A 14,113-nucleotide genomic window follows, 5' to 3' on the forward strand; every position below is an offset into this window, starting at 1 on the left:
ATTTTAATATCAATGTACTAATAAATATATATTAAAATATTTTATATCCATTTATGAAGCTATAAATAGACAAACTAAGAAATATAAAAAATACACTAAGGTAAAAAAATATAAATATAGGTGTCTTTTTATTATAAGATTGAGGATTTCAATTAGATACATTTTTAATAGAATATACACTAAAGTCTATTGTATTAAAAATGGAAATGACATGCCCTTTATTAGATATGTCAAAATACTTTCAATAGAATACACACTAAAGTCTTTTCTATTTAAAGCGGACATGACACGTCCATTATTGGATATGTCAAGTTTTATAAAATATGCAATATAATGGACTTGTCATTTCAAAATTTAATATAGTTTGACATTTTAGGTAATGCATTAAAATTTGTAATTAAAAAAAAACGATAAAAAATGACTTTTGCATTACGGTTTTCAGTATGACTAGGACACTCAAACAATTTTACTACAGTAGACTAAGACAAGATAAGAGTTGTATTTTGCAATAAAAATTATATCTCGAAAATAAGAATCAAATGAAAAACTATATGCATCACTTAATATTAAGAACAAAATGCACCTAATCAAAATACAAAAATGATTAAGAAAAGAATAAATATCCTACAACCCTTATCTCAAAACCATATATATATATAATAATTATTTGTGAATTCAATACCACAATTACACAACTTCATAATCATGTACTGTACCATAGTTGGCTAAATCCTATTAGCTTGATAGGGAGATATGTCTATCGTATTGGCCCTAGCAATCGCTGAAATCAAATTTACTACATTCTATAGCCGGCCCCTTCTTTTCTATTGAAGAGGCCTCGGAATGAAACAAAGCGTAAAAGAAAGAGTACAACGGAGGAACGTTCCATAGCAATATACTAGATTTATACCAAATGGAAATAGTAGGAGTATTTGAATAAGATATATGTCGGCGCAATCAGGTAGTGTTGGTTTCCAAGTCGTTGGAAGTAGGTTGTATACTAGGGGTGACACGACTTAACCACTGGTCACAGAAATCATCCGTGTAGTTTTTTTTGGTATCGCAGGGATACCTGTGAAGGCACTTGTCCCAGCAGCTGCTCTCCAAAGGATGCTTCTCTCTCACCACTTCCCAAACGGCGGTGTTGCACTCCAACCCTGATCCCAACGCAATCAGCAGCACGCGCTCGCCAACCTTGAGCCGCCCTTTTGCATGCAAGTACGCCATTTCGTACCACACGCCGCTCGTGGACGTGTTGCCGAAACGAAAAAGCGCCATGCGCGACGCCTCCTCGTCGTACTCATTCAGCTTCAGGCTTTTCCCGATTCCGCTGATGACGCCGCGAGCTCCCGGGTGGACGCAAAAATGCTGGAACGCCAGCTTGAAGTTGGGAACATAGGCCTCCACCTTCATCTTCAACAACTTTATGCACAGCCAATTGTACGCGTAGTACAGCTGCTCGCGCAAGGGAAGAACTTTGGGGCCGAGCTTGGCTAAGTTGGTAGTCAAGGCCTTGGCATCAATTGTGTGTAGAGAAGGGCGGAGACGGACCCCGTAGACGCCGTCATCGTCCTCCGTCACAGATATTCAACCGTAGGCCTCGTCGTCGGCGGCCACGTTGACCCGAACAGTGTGGAGGAGCCGCAATTTGGCTTGCGCGGCGTCTTGCGGTTTGTTGGAGAGAAGCAAGGCGGCGCCGCCAACTCGGAAGAGGGAATTGGTGAGCATGAAGCTTCTGTCTTTGCCGGGGTAGTTTGCATTGACGGTTGTGTTCTCGGTGGAGAGGATGAGAGCGTACGAGTCCGGATTTACGAGCAACAGATCTCTGGCCATATTCACCGCCAAAACGCCGGCGCTGCACCCCATGCCGGAAAGATTAAACATCTTTACGTTTTCCTTCATCTTATAGTGGTTCGCAACAACGGACGCGTGCGAGGGCGCCGCCGTGAAAGTGGAGACCGTTACGATGAGTATATCGATGTCTTGCGGCGTGACACCCGTCCTGGCGAACAGCTCGTCCGCCGTTGCGAAGAAGGTTTCCTCCATCTCCACACGCGCTTCCTCCAATGTCGCCACCATTTCTTCGTTGAAAACGAAGCGCGGCAGCGAAGTCTCTTCCCCCAGACCGGAGCGCAGAAATATTTTCCACTGGAATTTGGAATGTTCTGGAATGATAGGCTCCGTCCTTGCCGAAAGGTAAATGCTCATCTCCGTGTTAACTTGGCGCTCCGCCGGTGGTTTGTAGCAGGTGAAGTCGACGAGATAACATTCTCGCCGCCCTCGTTTGCCGAGGATTTCAAGCAGCAGGCACCCCAGCGCTGCCGCCATAAATAGGTGCGCCAGCACTGAGCTAATGCGGAGAAGCATCAGTAGCAAGCATACAAAACCAACCCAAGGCTTCATATTGGCTTTCTGGTAAGAAGACGAATCCTGGTCGTCTTAAGTACAAGAAGAGCTCGCTAAGTATTTACGTAACTCCAAACGATATAAATGCTAAATGGCCTCCGACTAGCTTATCTTTAAACGACCAAGTCTTCTTCTTAATAAAGACGTCAACGACGGCTAGCGAGCTATCGCTTCTTGTAATAATTCTTACGGCGAAACTGGGGCGAATCTCAATCCATGCAATAAGTAGTTTGGTGAAATGTAGTGACATTTTGACTATAGAAATAAAACTAGCAAATCGGACCTTGGTGTGCAATGGGTAGGCCAAAAAGGTGTAGAAGGTCAATTCGATATTTGTTTTCTATTTTTTTTTTTCATACATTTGTGTAATACATGAGATCAATCGGTAGGTCTTGTGCAAAAATGATCTCAATGGAGAAGTCATAGCTTCAAATTAGCTATGTATCCACTTAGAGGGATCCAAATATGATTTGAATAAAACCTTGAATTAGGAAGATAATTAGGCTTCATTGCCAACAAACTCATGTTATGTTTGCAAGAGGGACATATACATAAAGGCAGAGATAGAAAGACAAAGTTAGAGATAGGAAGTGATATATAGAGAGATGAAGGGGGAGGAATAGATCTAGGTGTTTAGATAGATAGAGATTAGATAGATAGAGAGATAACAAGATAGACATAAAGGGAGGGATGGAAGAAGAACTATTGAGAGATGGAGATAGAGAGGCAGAGAGATATAGATATAGAGGTCTAAGAAGATGGAAAGGATGAGAGAGAGAGGGAGAGGTACAGATTGATAGAGAGAAGGAAGATTATGGTCTATTGTTTGCATACATTTGTGTAGTTGATTAGGTGAATTGGTAGGCCATTTACCAAATGACATTGTTTGTGTAAAATAGGTCTCAATGAATAAGTGATGGCTACATATTAACTATGCGTCCACTTAGAAGGATCAAAACATGATAAAAATACATAGAGATATAGGGGTGGAGGAGTGTGGAAGAGATGGGCAAGGAGATAGAGATAGGGATATAGATGAAGATAGATGAAAACAGAGATAAAGATGAAGATGGAGAGTGATATGGAGACGAGAGGGAGAGAGGAGAGAGGACAGGAGAGGAGAGAAGGATGCATATATATGAAAATAAATATATAGAGAGTGAGAGAGAGCGGGAGATAGAAGAAGAAATATGGAGAGAGCGGTAGAGAGATACAAAGAAATATATATGTAGAAGTATAGGAAGAGGTAGGAAGAGGTAGGAAGAGGTAGAAGGAGAGAGGGAGGGAGAGAGATGTACATGTACAGACATAGAGGGATACATATAATAGAGATAGAGGGGGAAGAAGAAGATATAGTGAGAGAGGTAGAGGGAAACAAAGAGATAGAGAGAGGAGGAGGGAGACAATGAGAGGGGAGATGGAGAGATAGAAAGGTAAAGATATAAGATGTGTGTGTGTGTGTGTGTGTGAGAGAGAGAGAGAGAGAGAGAGAGAGAGAGAGAGAGAGAGAGTCTTTCATTCTATAACTTTTAATTTAGATTTTGTAGTTTGAAATGTACTCTATTATATAAATTAAAATTCACAATATAAATATTATACAATGATTAATATTTTAATAAGATAATAATTAAAATAAATGCAAAGTCAAAATATATAAAATTTCAAATACTTACAAAAATAATAAATATTAGTCTTATTAAATTAATAAATAATAGAAAAATGTAAAAATAATTTTTAAATTTATGATAACTGAAATGTCGATATATATAAATTAAAGTAAAAATTTGAATAATTAAAGATTAAATTAATTCCAATAAAATTTAATTATTATTTGTAATTAATTTTTTTTTTTTTATGGAGGTCCATCGAGCACTACAACCCATCCAAATGAATGAATATATGCACCGTTTAGAGCCACTATCCAACGGTTTTCGAAATGAATGAATATATGCACCGTTTAGAGCCACTATCCAACGGTTTTCGAAATGAATGAATATATGCACCGTTTAGAGCCACTATCCAACGGTTTTTGTGCCGATTACAGCCATCGAACACTATCCACCTCAATTTTTACTCAGTCAATGTATATTGAGCTCAGGAACGCATCTGCGCAATAAAGTTTATAATGAATGATAGGCTTTTTAGAATTGTACGCCTAAGCTTTTTAGCCCCTGCACATCTGTTTGCGAGAAAATACAGGCAATACTGTTTAGTCGGTACTACTATTTACTTAACTTTTTAAGTCCCCCACATGTTTCTACTTTCTGTTTTGGGGAATGTGGCTATATTTAACTAGAGCGCGGGGGGCTAAGCAGCATGCCAACGATCCGCTAAAAATCTCTAGCTGCCCTATATCGAAGGTTTCTGACAAGACGTGACCAAGTACACGCAAGTTGCTCAGTGCAGAAATTTCATTCGTACTTCGGACATTATGGTGGAGGTGAAATGGAAACCAGGACAATCATCGAGGATAGAAACGGACGACTAAAGTTGCACCTGATAACAATTTTTTATTTTCCCAGGCTTGTATTGTCATCTAATAAAGGGATGTGACAATACATTCAACTTAAAAAGTAACAGTCTCCGTAAAGTAGGTAGCAGTAGCACCGCCTATCTACCCGCTTGCGTTAACATAATTTGCGTGAATGGTGACGATCATCTCGATCGTCTTGCAGGCCTTCACTGAGCATGTCCACCGTTGAAAGACAAAATAAGCTCGGTGCATTCCATAGTAGAAGACGCCTTCGGCGTAATAAAAATATGTAATTAAGTTTGTTAAATAAGTTTTGGAATAAGAAGGTAATTGGTTGTCGATTTTTACACGGCCTTAATAATTCGTTCTTGATGCTGTAAAATGCAATTATTTTTTGAAATTCTAACATGCACATGTAGTAAGAGACCATGAGTCTATGATTTTTTTCTCATTTGGTGCTATTACGTTTTTATTTTAGAAGATGTTGGTGAGAAGTAAATTGTATTTTAATATGGAATTGGGTTGTGGAGTTATGGATTTGAATACTTCATCTTAAAGAATTTATTCTCTTTGATTACATATTCATATTGTATTTTTATTTCTTTTTTGATTGGTGGACATGTGTGGCCCTTCGGATAAATTTTAATTTTTTACTTGATTTTCATTTTGATTTAGTATTACATGTCAATACTTTGCATGATAATGGGACCCATGGATTCTTGTGGGATCTTTGCTTCATATGATAGGGAATCCAAATCAATTTTAAATCCTACTTTATGATCAACTAGGGAGGTTATATTGTAATCTTGTGACTTTCATGACTGATTCATTCTTTAAGAATAATTCAAATGGTGTGAGATTTTGTTAGTCCTAATTGGTGAATTTATGTGACAAGTGGTCAAGTTTGGTAATTAATCATTAGAATCTTTAATCTCAACCCTTCATTCCACCTCTTAATCTCATCCCTTCATCTTTACCTAACTTCAAATACTATTGAGTTTCTTTCATCTCTGTGATCATGGCCATTCATAATCTCACCTCTTAATCCAAACTCTCCATTTTTAGGTCAATCTCTATAAAAGAGGATTTCTCCTCTCATTTTTCACAATAACATGTCTTGATCACACTTACATTATGTCAAAATCACTCTAACATATATCACCACAATCACATCCATTCTTCCTTCATATCTTGTGCAATCGCAACACAAATTTGAGAGCACCCATTATCACATAAAAGATCATGGAGTATAGGAGAACAATGGAGCCAAGCCTCTCTTGCATGTGAAGGTGTAGCTTTTATTATTCTATGTTATTTCCATGCATTTGCAAATCTCTATTGAGTCTTATTGAATTAGTTTGTAGATCTAGGTTTAGTGGTTGGATCTCTTTAGCGTATACAAATAGGTTCAAAATTTGACATAAACATTTTGGCATTTCTTGTAGGACTCTTGTCCCTTGTTTCTAACACTTTTGCATGAGTTTTAGGTGTTTCCAGATATTTAGGGCATATTTTATGACAATTTTCTCTTGTTTCTACATTTCTCGTATGTTTTGTTGCATTTCTATATCTTCTGTTAGATTTTTTAGTTTCTGCATATTTGGTCTCTTTTTCCACGTATATTGTTATTTTCAATGCATATTTGGCAGGTCCTGACTCATGTCTAGTTATTTAGGGTTTTCTATAAATCTACATTTCTCTTTTTTGGCATGTATATGGTTATTATTCTCATGTGTTTGGTAGTTTATAATTCATTTATTGAGGTTTCTATTGTGTGTGTGGCTAATTAATGTTTTTGTCATTTTTTGCTAACCTCTATTCTATCACGTGCCTTGTAGTGTCCCTCCTCAATTCATCTTTTGTTTTATGCATCAATAGACTTGTTTAGACTTATTGGTGGTATTTTGATGGTTAGTTATGACTTTATCTATATCTCAGATTCTCACTGATGATGCTAAGCATTTTATATGACATATGGTACTTGATGATTTATATGGATCATGGTACATTCTAGACTATCTTGATGGATGGGTTTATATTTGATGATCTATATGCACATTGATACTCATATATGGATTATATTTCTTATAATGTTACGATGATATCTAGATGGTACTAACCCCTACTACATGATTATGATTGTATGAGATGATTTGATGTTGTGATTGTACAGATTGTCTTACTACTATATTCGTGATAAGAGATGATATCATACCACTCGGCATGACCATGTTATGATGTCACAATTCTCTTTCACTTTCCTGGTCATTTATGATATATATGTTATCACATATGTTGTGTTGTGGTTATTGGAGGTTGTTGGATTGAAGGTACCGAATATCGACTCCACCTGGTCTCATAGGTCTGAGCATGTCTTATCCCAATGGAAAGTTGATCAGAGATGACATGCATTTCCTTCTTCACATTCTAAGTTTAAGTTGTCGCCCTTGTCAGTTGTGTCGAGGTTTGTGTTATCTTGTAGCGTTATGTGGTATGTGGTTGGACCTTTGTCGGCTTGCCTTGTGTAGTATGACTATTTATTAGATTCACAATTAATTTATTGTATAGTTTATTAAGTAATCAGATTAATTTAATGTGTGACTACTATTTAGAGATTTGTTATTCATTTTTATTTATCTGGAAATTAAGTATTATTTGTGATTTGGGGTTTAATATTTATTTAATTATTTATTTAATTATTTATTTAATTGAGCCTTTGATTTAAATTAGATTTATTGTTATTTCATTAATATCACTTGATTTATTTATATTATATAGTTTGGTGGCTTTAATAATTATTTGGGTGCATAAATTATTATGCCCATAGTTTATTTTATTCAATTGGGCCTTTTGATTTATTGATTTATTATTTAATATTTTTACCCTCCTTCGTTATTCAATTTATAAACATAACTTGAAAACTTAGGACCATGCAACAAGATGAGTTCTACACAAACAATATTTTATACATACAAGATCCCATTCGTAGAATAAGTAATTATTGTTAATTGGTATAAAATACATCATAAAGCATCATCCTTTTACTTCATAATAACATAGGGAAAGGGAAAAATAAAGGTAATACCTATACAACATATATGTCATTTAATTTTTTCACCTAGGTGTCAAACCTAATCCAAAGAAGATACATACAAATTCTCATGCACGCCCACACTTCTTCTAAATAGTCATAAGGAAAAAAATATATCATCCTAACATAGTAAGCCTAATCATGTAAATGGCATTTTCAATAAAGAAGTTATTACAATTTCATTCTAATCTATAAACATGTTCATTCATCATATCAATACTATCTTTTGCATCTAAGTATATGCTAGAAACCTTCATCTAGTTCAAATCAAATCATCAATTACCAATTTAAGAAATAAATACACAAGGAATTATTACAAACGTAATTAGACACTTTAATTTAGGGAAAAGAAGGGGAGTATTAAGTAAAATATTCTTTCATTAATATGCATCAAGGAAGACAAGAAACATAGTTAAGGACTCACTAAGACAACACACCATACAAGACTAAGGGTAAAATACTTGACTAAAGATCGTAGTGTTGTAACTTGTTCTCTGATACCAAATGTAATGCCTACTTTTACTCAAGCGAACATCATTAAAAAGTAGCAACAATTTTTTTTGCCAAAAAATCACATATTACAACATTACTAAAAGATTATGATTATACACACTGGAACATAATGAATTCTGATTTAAACAACACTCAACTAAGAAACTTGTCATGTCAAACCTGAGATTTCACTTCCCGGTATATCACATGTCTCCCTATAAACTAAACCAAGGATTCCAAAACAGACTCCAACACTAATATAAACAAATATGATACCTTGGAGCATTAAGAATATATAAAGTGCTAGTTATAACTTACATCTTATATTTTGTACTAAATTAATACCAAGGAAAAGCAAGACTAAAACACTCACACCTAATTCTACAAAAAAGAATCTTAACTTCAATATAATATCTTCATACAAGAATATATTCGGGATAGCTATAGTTTTTAAGGATAGCCTCTAACATATAGAGTTAGCACTCTTTCTCTAGGTTCCTATCCACTCTTTGCCTCTTAAGAAGAAGCATAACTTAATGCTAAACAAAAGGTAACATGGCTATAATTAAAAGGTTTACATACTCCACTAACTATGTCTTATCAACCAAATATATCAATGGTTAGCCAAAATATAGTTATATTAATCAAGATATGACTATTTCCATAATATAATTTTATTAATCAAAATATACTACAATCATCAAAGAAACAAGTATATTTTTATCTAAACATTTTCCTCACATAACCATGCCAATATAATTCAATTTACATTATGTAATTATATACTTATCTGAAAACAAACAAAGCTCTTCCACAAGCAGCAGACTGTGGGAGGTTACCCACAGTGTGGGTAGAGCAACCCACAATGTGGGTTGAGCTCCCCATGCTGTGGGAGAGCTGCCCATAGGGTTGAGCTCCCCACGCTGTGGGAGAGCCGCCCACAGTGTTGGTAGTCCCCATAGCTGTGCAACCCCCATGTTGTGGTTTGAGCTCCCCTCAACCATTGGTCTCCCACACTGTGGGTTGCCCCACATAAAAAAAAAAAACAGTAAAATATTTTATCATTTTTTTTTATTAAACCAACCAAATTAATTTTTTTTGGATTAGATATCAAATAGTCATTACATATCATCAGTAATGTTTTAGTTTAGCCACATCAAGGCACCGTAGGAGGGTGCATACACAAAAAATATACAGTTTGATGAACACCTCCACTTATGGGAAGATGATTACAATAATTACATCATAGTTATATGAGCAGAAAAGACCAAAAAAGAGAGTTCTAAAGGACTATGAAAAAGAGATTTTAGATTATGCAGCAAAGTTGTCTTCCACTAGTGGGATCCAGGCCACCCAGCCCATGCTTCCATCCTGCCATACTTCCATGCGGCCATCAAGTATGTCCTGCTTGTGGGGGTGTGAGGTGCGCTCATGAAACAAGTCAGCTTCCTCCCAAGAAATCTCCATGTGTAGGTGTCTACGGTCCATCTGTCTCATGAAGGCCATGAGTGCTTGCTCAAATGTGGCCTTTCCTGGTTCATCTCTCTCCCATGTGAAGCCATGGGACAACTCTCTGATGTAAATCGTGGTGGCACCTTCCTTTATCCATCTATCAAACTTTTCTGAGTCTAACTTTATAACCACAGTGACCTGCATTGAAACAATATAAAAAATGAGTCTCCTAAGAGACTCAGTGAGGTGCCTGGTGCTATTATTAAAGACATCATCATTACGGTATTTCCAAATGAGCCAAAGAAATTCTAAAAATAAATAGGACCAGAAGATATTTGCAATTTTCCTACAACCCTTAATGTAGCCTAAAACAAGATTTATGATTTCAACACAATTAGTTTGCAAATTAAGACCGAACAAGTTCCATATTTCCTTTGCAAAGTGACAATCAAAAAAGATATGTTTCACAATTTCTAGTACTCTACAAATTTTGCAATTTAGGTAGTTACCCTCCTTGTCTTTAATGGGGAGTTTATTTAACAACAGTCTCCAACCAAAGAATTGTTTTTTAGGTTCATTATGAGTCATCTAGAATTTACCTAACCTATCTTTCCATTCCTTTGGTTCCCATATTAGTTCCCAACATCTGTTCAGGTGAATAAAAATGGCATCTGCCTCATTGAGCGACGCATATATGCATTTGGCTTTAAGGGAGGGGAGAGGTGTGCCATCAACTCGGCAGAATGCAGAAATGGAGGAGTGGGGGAGAGGAGGGTGAGGTGGGGGAAGAGTAGTGGCTAAGGCCGACTTAAAGATGTTATAGGTTCTACTCTGGGACAACGGGATAAAGAAGGTAAGTTTCAGGTCCTCCCATGTTCTCAAATGGCCAATCTCCAGAATCTGGTCAAAATACTTGATTCCCATATTGTGCCATTTTAGTGCAGAGCAGCCTTGAAGAGCTGCCAATGTTTTCCCATTATGAAATATATTCCACCATATAGATCTGTCACTGGTAATCTACCCCTATCTATTTCCATTTACATTGTATTGTACCAAGTGTTTCACCTACTCCCAAGCTTTCCATAGGGACTTAAAGACCTTTCATGGGGCTACCTCTATCTTTCCAAGAAGAAGGTCAATCATGGGTAGATCCTTCCATTTCTTGGCTTTCTTAGGAATTGAGGATGAAATATTGTTCCTTATTAGGATTTTCCATGGCTCATCTCCATCCATGGCCTTGAGGATCCATTTGGATGCGAGGGCAATACCTTGTATTTTGAGATCTTTTAGACCCATCCCACCATAGAGTTTATGCATAGTAAACCACTCCCATTTCACTGCATGTTGCTTCCTGGTACCTTTTCCATCAGACCAAAGGAAATCCTTTATCTTTTTATGGATATAATTAAATTGATAGTTTTTGAAGAGCCAGGCAGAGGAGAAGTAGATGTTATATGATGCCAAGATCTTTTGACAGACCTAAAATCTTCCAGCCAGAGATAGATAGTTCCTATTCCATTTAGAGAGCTTCTTCTCTATCTTATTCCTTACCCATTCCCACATTTCTTTTAAATTTGGAAGGACAGAGAATGGGATGCCTAGATATTTTACAATATGAGTAGGGCCCAGCCAGTTGAGAGAGAATTTTGAGAGCCAGTCCAGGGGGCTATCATCCCAGCCAAGTAGGTTGGATTTGTGCATAACTATCTTACTTCTAGAGACTAGGAAAAATATATCTATATTTTTCAGTAGAGCAACAAAATTCTCTTAATCAAGTTTAATTAAAATTGTAGTAACATCAGCAAATTGGACATTACAGATTTCCTTTTTATTCGGTAATGATATGCCCCTCACAGGAGGAATGACAGAGGTGTCTTTAAGTAGGTAGAACATTGCATCAGCAACTAGGATAAATAGGGCTGGGGCTAGGGTCATCCTTTCCTGATAGATCTGGTTAGTGCAAATTTGGGGGATCTCATCCCATTCACTTCAATAGAGGCATTAGCATCACATAATAGTGTTTTGACCAGTTTGCAGAACCCAGGGGGAATCCTAGTGACTGGAGAATTTGAATAATATATTCCTATTCTATTATGTCATAAGCTTTTTTGAAGTCTATGAGTAACATAGCTCCATTTTGTCCTGATTCTTTTGCCCAATGGAGTGATTCCCAACATGTGATTAAGTTCTCTAGTATATACCGTCCTTTGACAAACCTTGTTTGTGTAGTATTTATAATCTTAGGTAAGATTTTTTCCAATCTGCTTGCTGTCAATTTTGCTAAAATCTTGTACGACACATTTAATAGTGTAATGGGTCTCCAATTTTTAACAAGGGTTTTGTCACCTTCTTTAGGAATGATCTTGATAAGACATTCATTTATGTTTTCTCCCAGGGACCCAATGTGAATAGCCTCAGAGTATAGAGCATGAAGATCATCCACAATTCATTCAATATTTTCTTTGTAGAATTCTACTGGGAATCCATCATGGCCAAGGGATTTGTCATTATTGAGGGCCACTATAGATTCTTTGATTTCTTCTTTAGAAATATTTCTTTCAAGCATCTTGCTATCTTCTTCCTCAAGAAGTTTGGGGACTAAAGACATGACTATTTTTCTTGCTTTATCCCGCTCTTCCTTAATTGGTTCTGTGGAGAATAATTGCTTGTAAAATTGAGCAACGCACTCTAGAATATCATTTTGTTTAGAGAGGTTCTTATTCTCTTCCCATATAGTGTCTATTTTCTCTCTTGCTTGTTTCATTTTGAGCATATGGAAGAAAAACGTAGATCCTCGATCCCCAGTATCTAACCAGTTTAGCTTAGCCCTTTTTCTCCATCCTTTGATTTTCTAGTTTTGCAGCCTTCTAAGGTCACTTTTAGCCTTGATTAGTTGGCTGGTGAGTGTTACATTTTTCGGATCCTCTTGAAGTTTAGATTCTACCATTTGTAAGGCACTGTGCAATTGCATCTCAGATGATCTGGCATCTTTAGCTTTCTTTTACCTACCACCTGACAAAGTGAGGTCCAGGTTGTAATATTTTGATTCCATCTATCAATGTTTGTCAACTGGCTATTTCCATATCTGTTATATATTCTGACCAAGTACAGTGCACATTTTACATCACCATCCTTTAGCAGGCTAGTGTTCATTCTAAAATTCGACCTTGGGCTTGGTAGGGCCATTTTACAATTAGTTATCTTTAACCCAATCATAATGGGGTGATGATTAGATAGTGTATATGGTATGACAACATACTGAACACCCTCCTTATTTTTAATAATTTCAAAAAAATCCTTGTTGAAGTATAAACTATCTAGTCTGCAATAGACCCTCTTATTATACTATTGGTGGCTACACCAGGTGTACCATATAGAATTATGCTCACATTTTTTACTTGCTATTGGGTCAATCAATATCATTTTTTTAACCATCCTCTCCGAGTGTATTCTCTCCGCACCTTTCCATTCCACCTTGTTCCCTCCTTGTTTATCTTGTGCATTGATTACCATGTTAAAGTCCCCTCCCAAGAGTCAGGGGATGTCTTCTAATTTAGCAATCCATTCCCACATCTCTCACCTTTCTCAATAGTCATTAGATGCATAAATTGAACAGAGACCAAATGTAGTACTTTCATTCTATATGATTACCCATACTGCCCTATCACAAGGGGATTGTCCCCATTTGACAACTTTATTCATCCATTTAGGATTTAACAATATTGCAGCTCCACCATTTCCCTTAGGGTGATTGGTAAAGAAGGGGGTGGCCTCCCTCCATATGGATTTGAGCCCAATTTCTAGAGAGAATCCTACTGATTTTAGTTCTTGGAGCATAAGGCAATCAATTTCCTTGTGCATATTTAGAAATCTTTTGACCACATATTTCCTGTTAGGGGCCTCTAATCCCCTGATGTTCCATGAGATATTTTTCATCATTAAGAGGTTGCTTCAGTATTGTCCCCTAGGGATTTAAACCCTTCAAAAAATTTGGGCCTTTCCTCAGGTTTAGAAAGATGGTTGGCATCAAAGGCCACAGTTGATAGTGGTCTACCTCTCTTCTTCCTGAGTTCAGAGAGCTGACCAGGTCCGAAAGACTCTTTCCTAGCTGTATTGTCTTTATTTACCTTAGGAGATCCTTTCCTCCTTTTTTTTTTTGTTTTATTACCAGCTAGCTCTTCTCACCCATCCTTAGCTCC

The 14,113-nt window shown here is 36.7% G+C and overlaps 2 protein-coding genes across 2 annotated transcripts; both read right to left on the bottom strand.

The window, feature by feature from the left end:
* Window positions 1-957: 957 nt before the first annotated feature.
* Window positions 958-1,413, bottom strand: LOC131044564 (3-ketoacyl-CoA synthase 4-like). The gene has a single exon (XM_057977918.1). The coding sequence runs from the start codon at window positions 1,411-1,413 to the stop codon at window positions 958-960; it is 456 nt and encodes a 151-aa protein (XP_057833901.1).
* Window positions 1,414-1,587: 174 nt separating this feature from the next.
* On the bottom strand, window positions 1,588-9,439 carry LOC131044563 (3-ketoacyl-CoA synthase 1-like). The gene is made up of 2 exons (XM_057977917.1): window positions 9,265-9,439; window positions 1,588-2,438 (listed from the first exon to the last, which is right to left on the bottom strand). Exons 1-2 carry the CDS (start codon window positions 9,437-9,439, stop codon window positions 1,588-1,590), a joined length of 1,026 nt encoding a protein of 341 aa, XP_057833900.1.
* Between the last annotated feature and the right edge of the window lie 4,674 nt (window positions 9,440-14,113).

This window comes from Cryptomeria japonica, chromosome 9 (genome assembly GCF_030272615.1).
Source record: "Cryptomeria japonica chromosome 9, Sugi_1.0, whole genome shotgun sequence".
Lineage (NCBI taxonomy): Eukaryota > Viridiplantae > Streptophyta > Pinopsida > Cupressales > Cupressaceae > Cryptomeria > Cryptomeria japonica.

Coding starts and splice junctions, on each gene's coding strand:
- LOC131044563 (XM_057977917.1), bottom strand. CDS start 9,439: ATGGGGGTTGCACAGCTATGGGGACTACCAACACTGTGGGCGGCTCTC. Junction 2,439..9,264: donor GCTGCTTGTGGAAGAGCTTT/GTTTGTTTTCAG, acceptor CTTGTACTTAAG/ACGACCAGGATTCGTCTTCT.
- LOC131044564 (XM_057977918.1), bottom strand. CDS start 1,413: ATGAAGGTGGAGGCCTATGTTCCCAACTTCAAGCTGGCGTTCCAGCAT.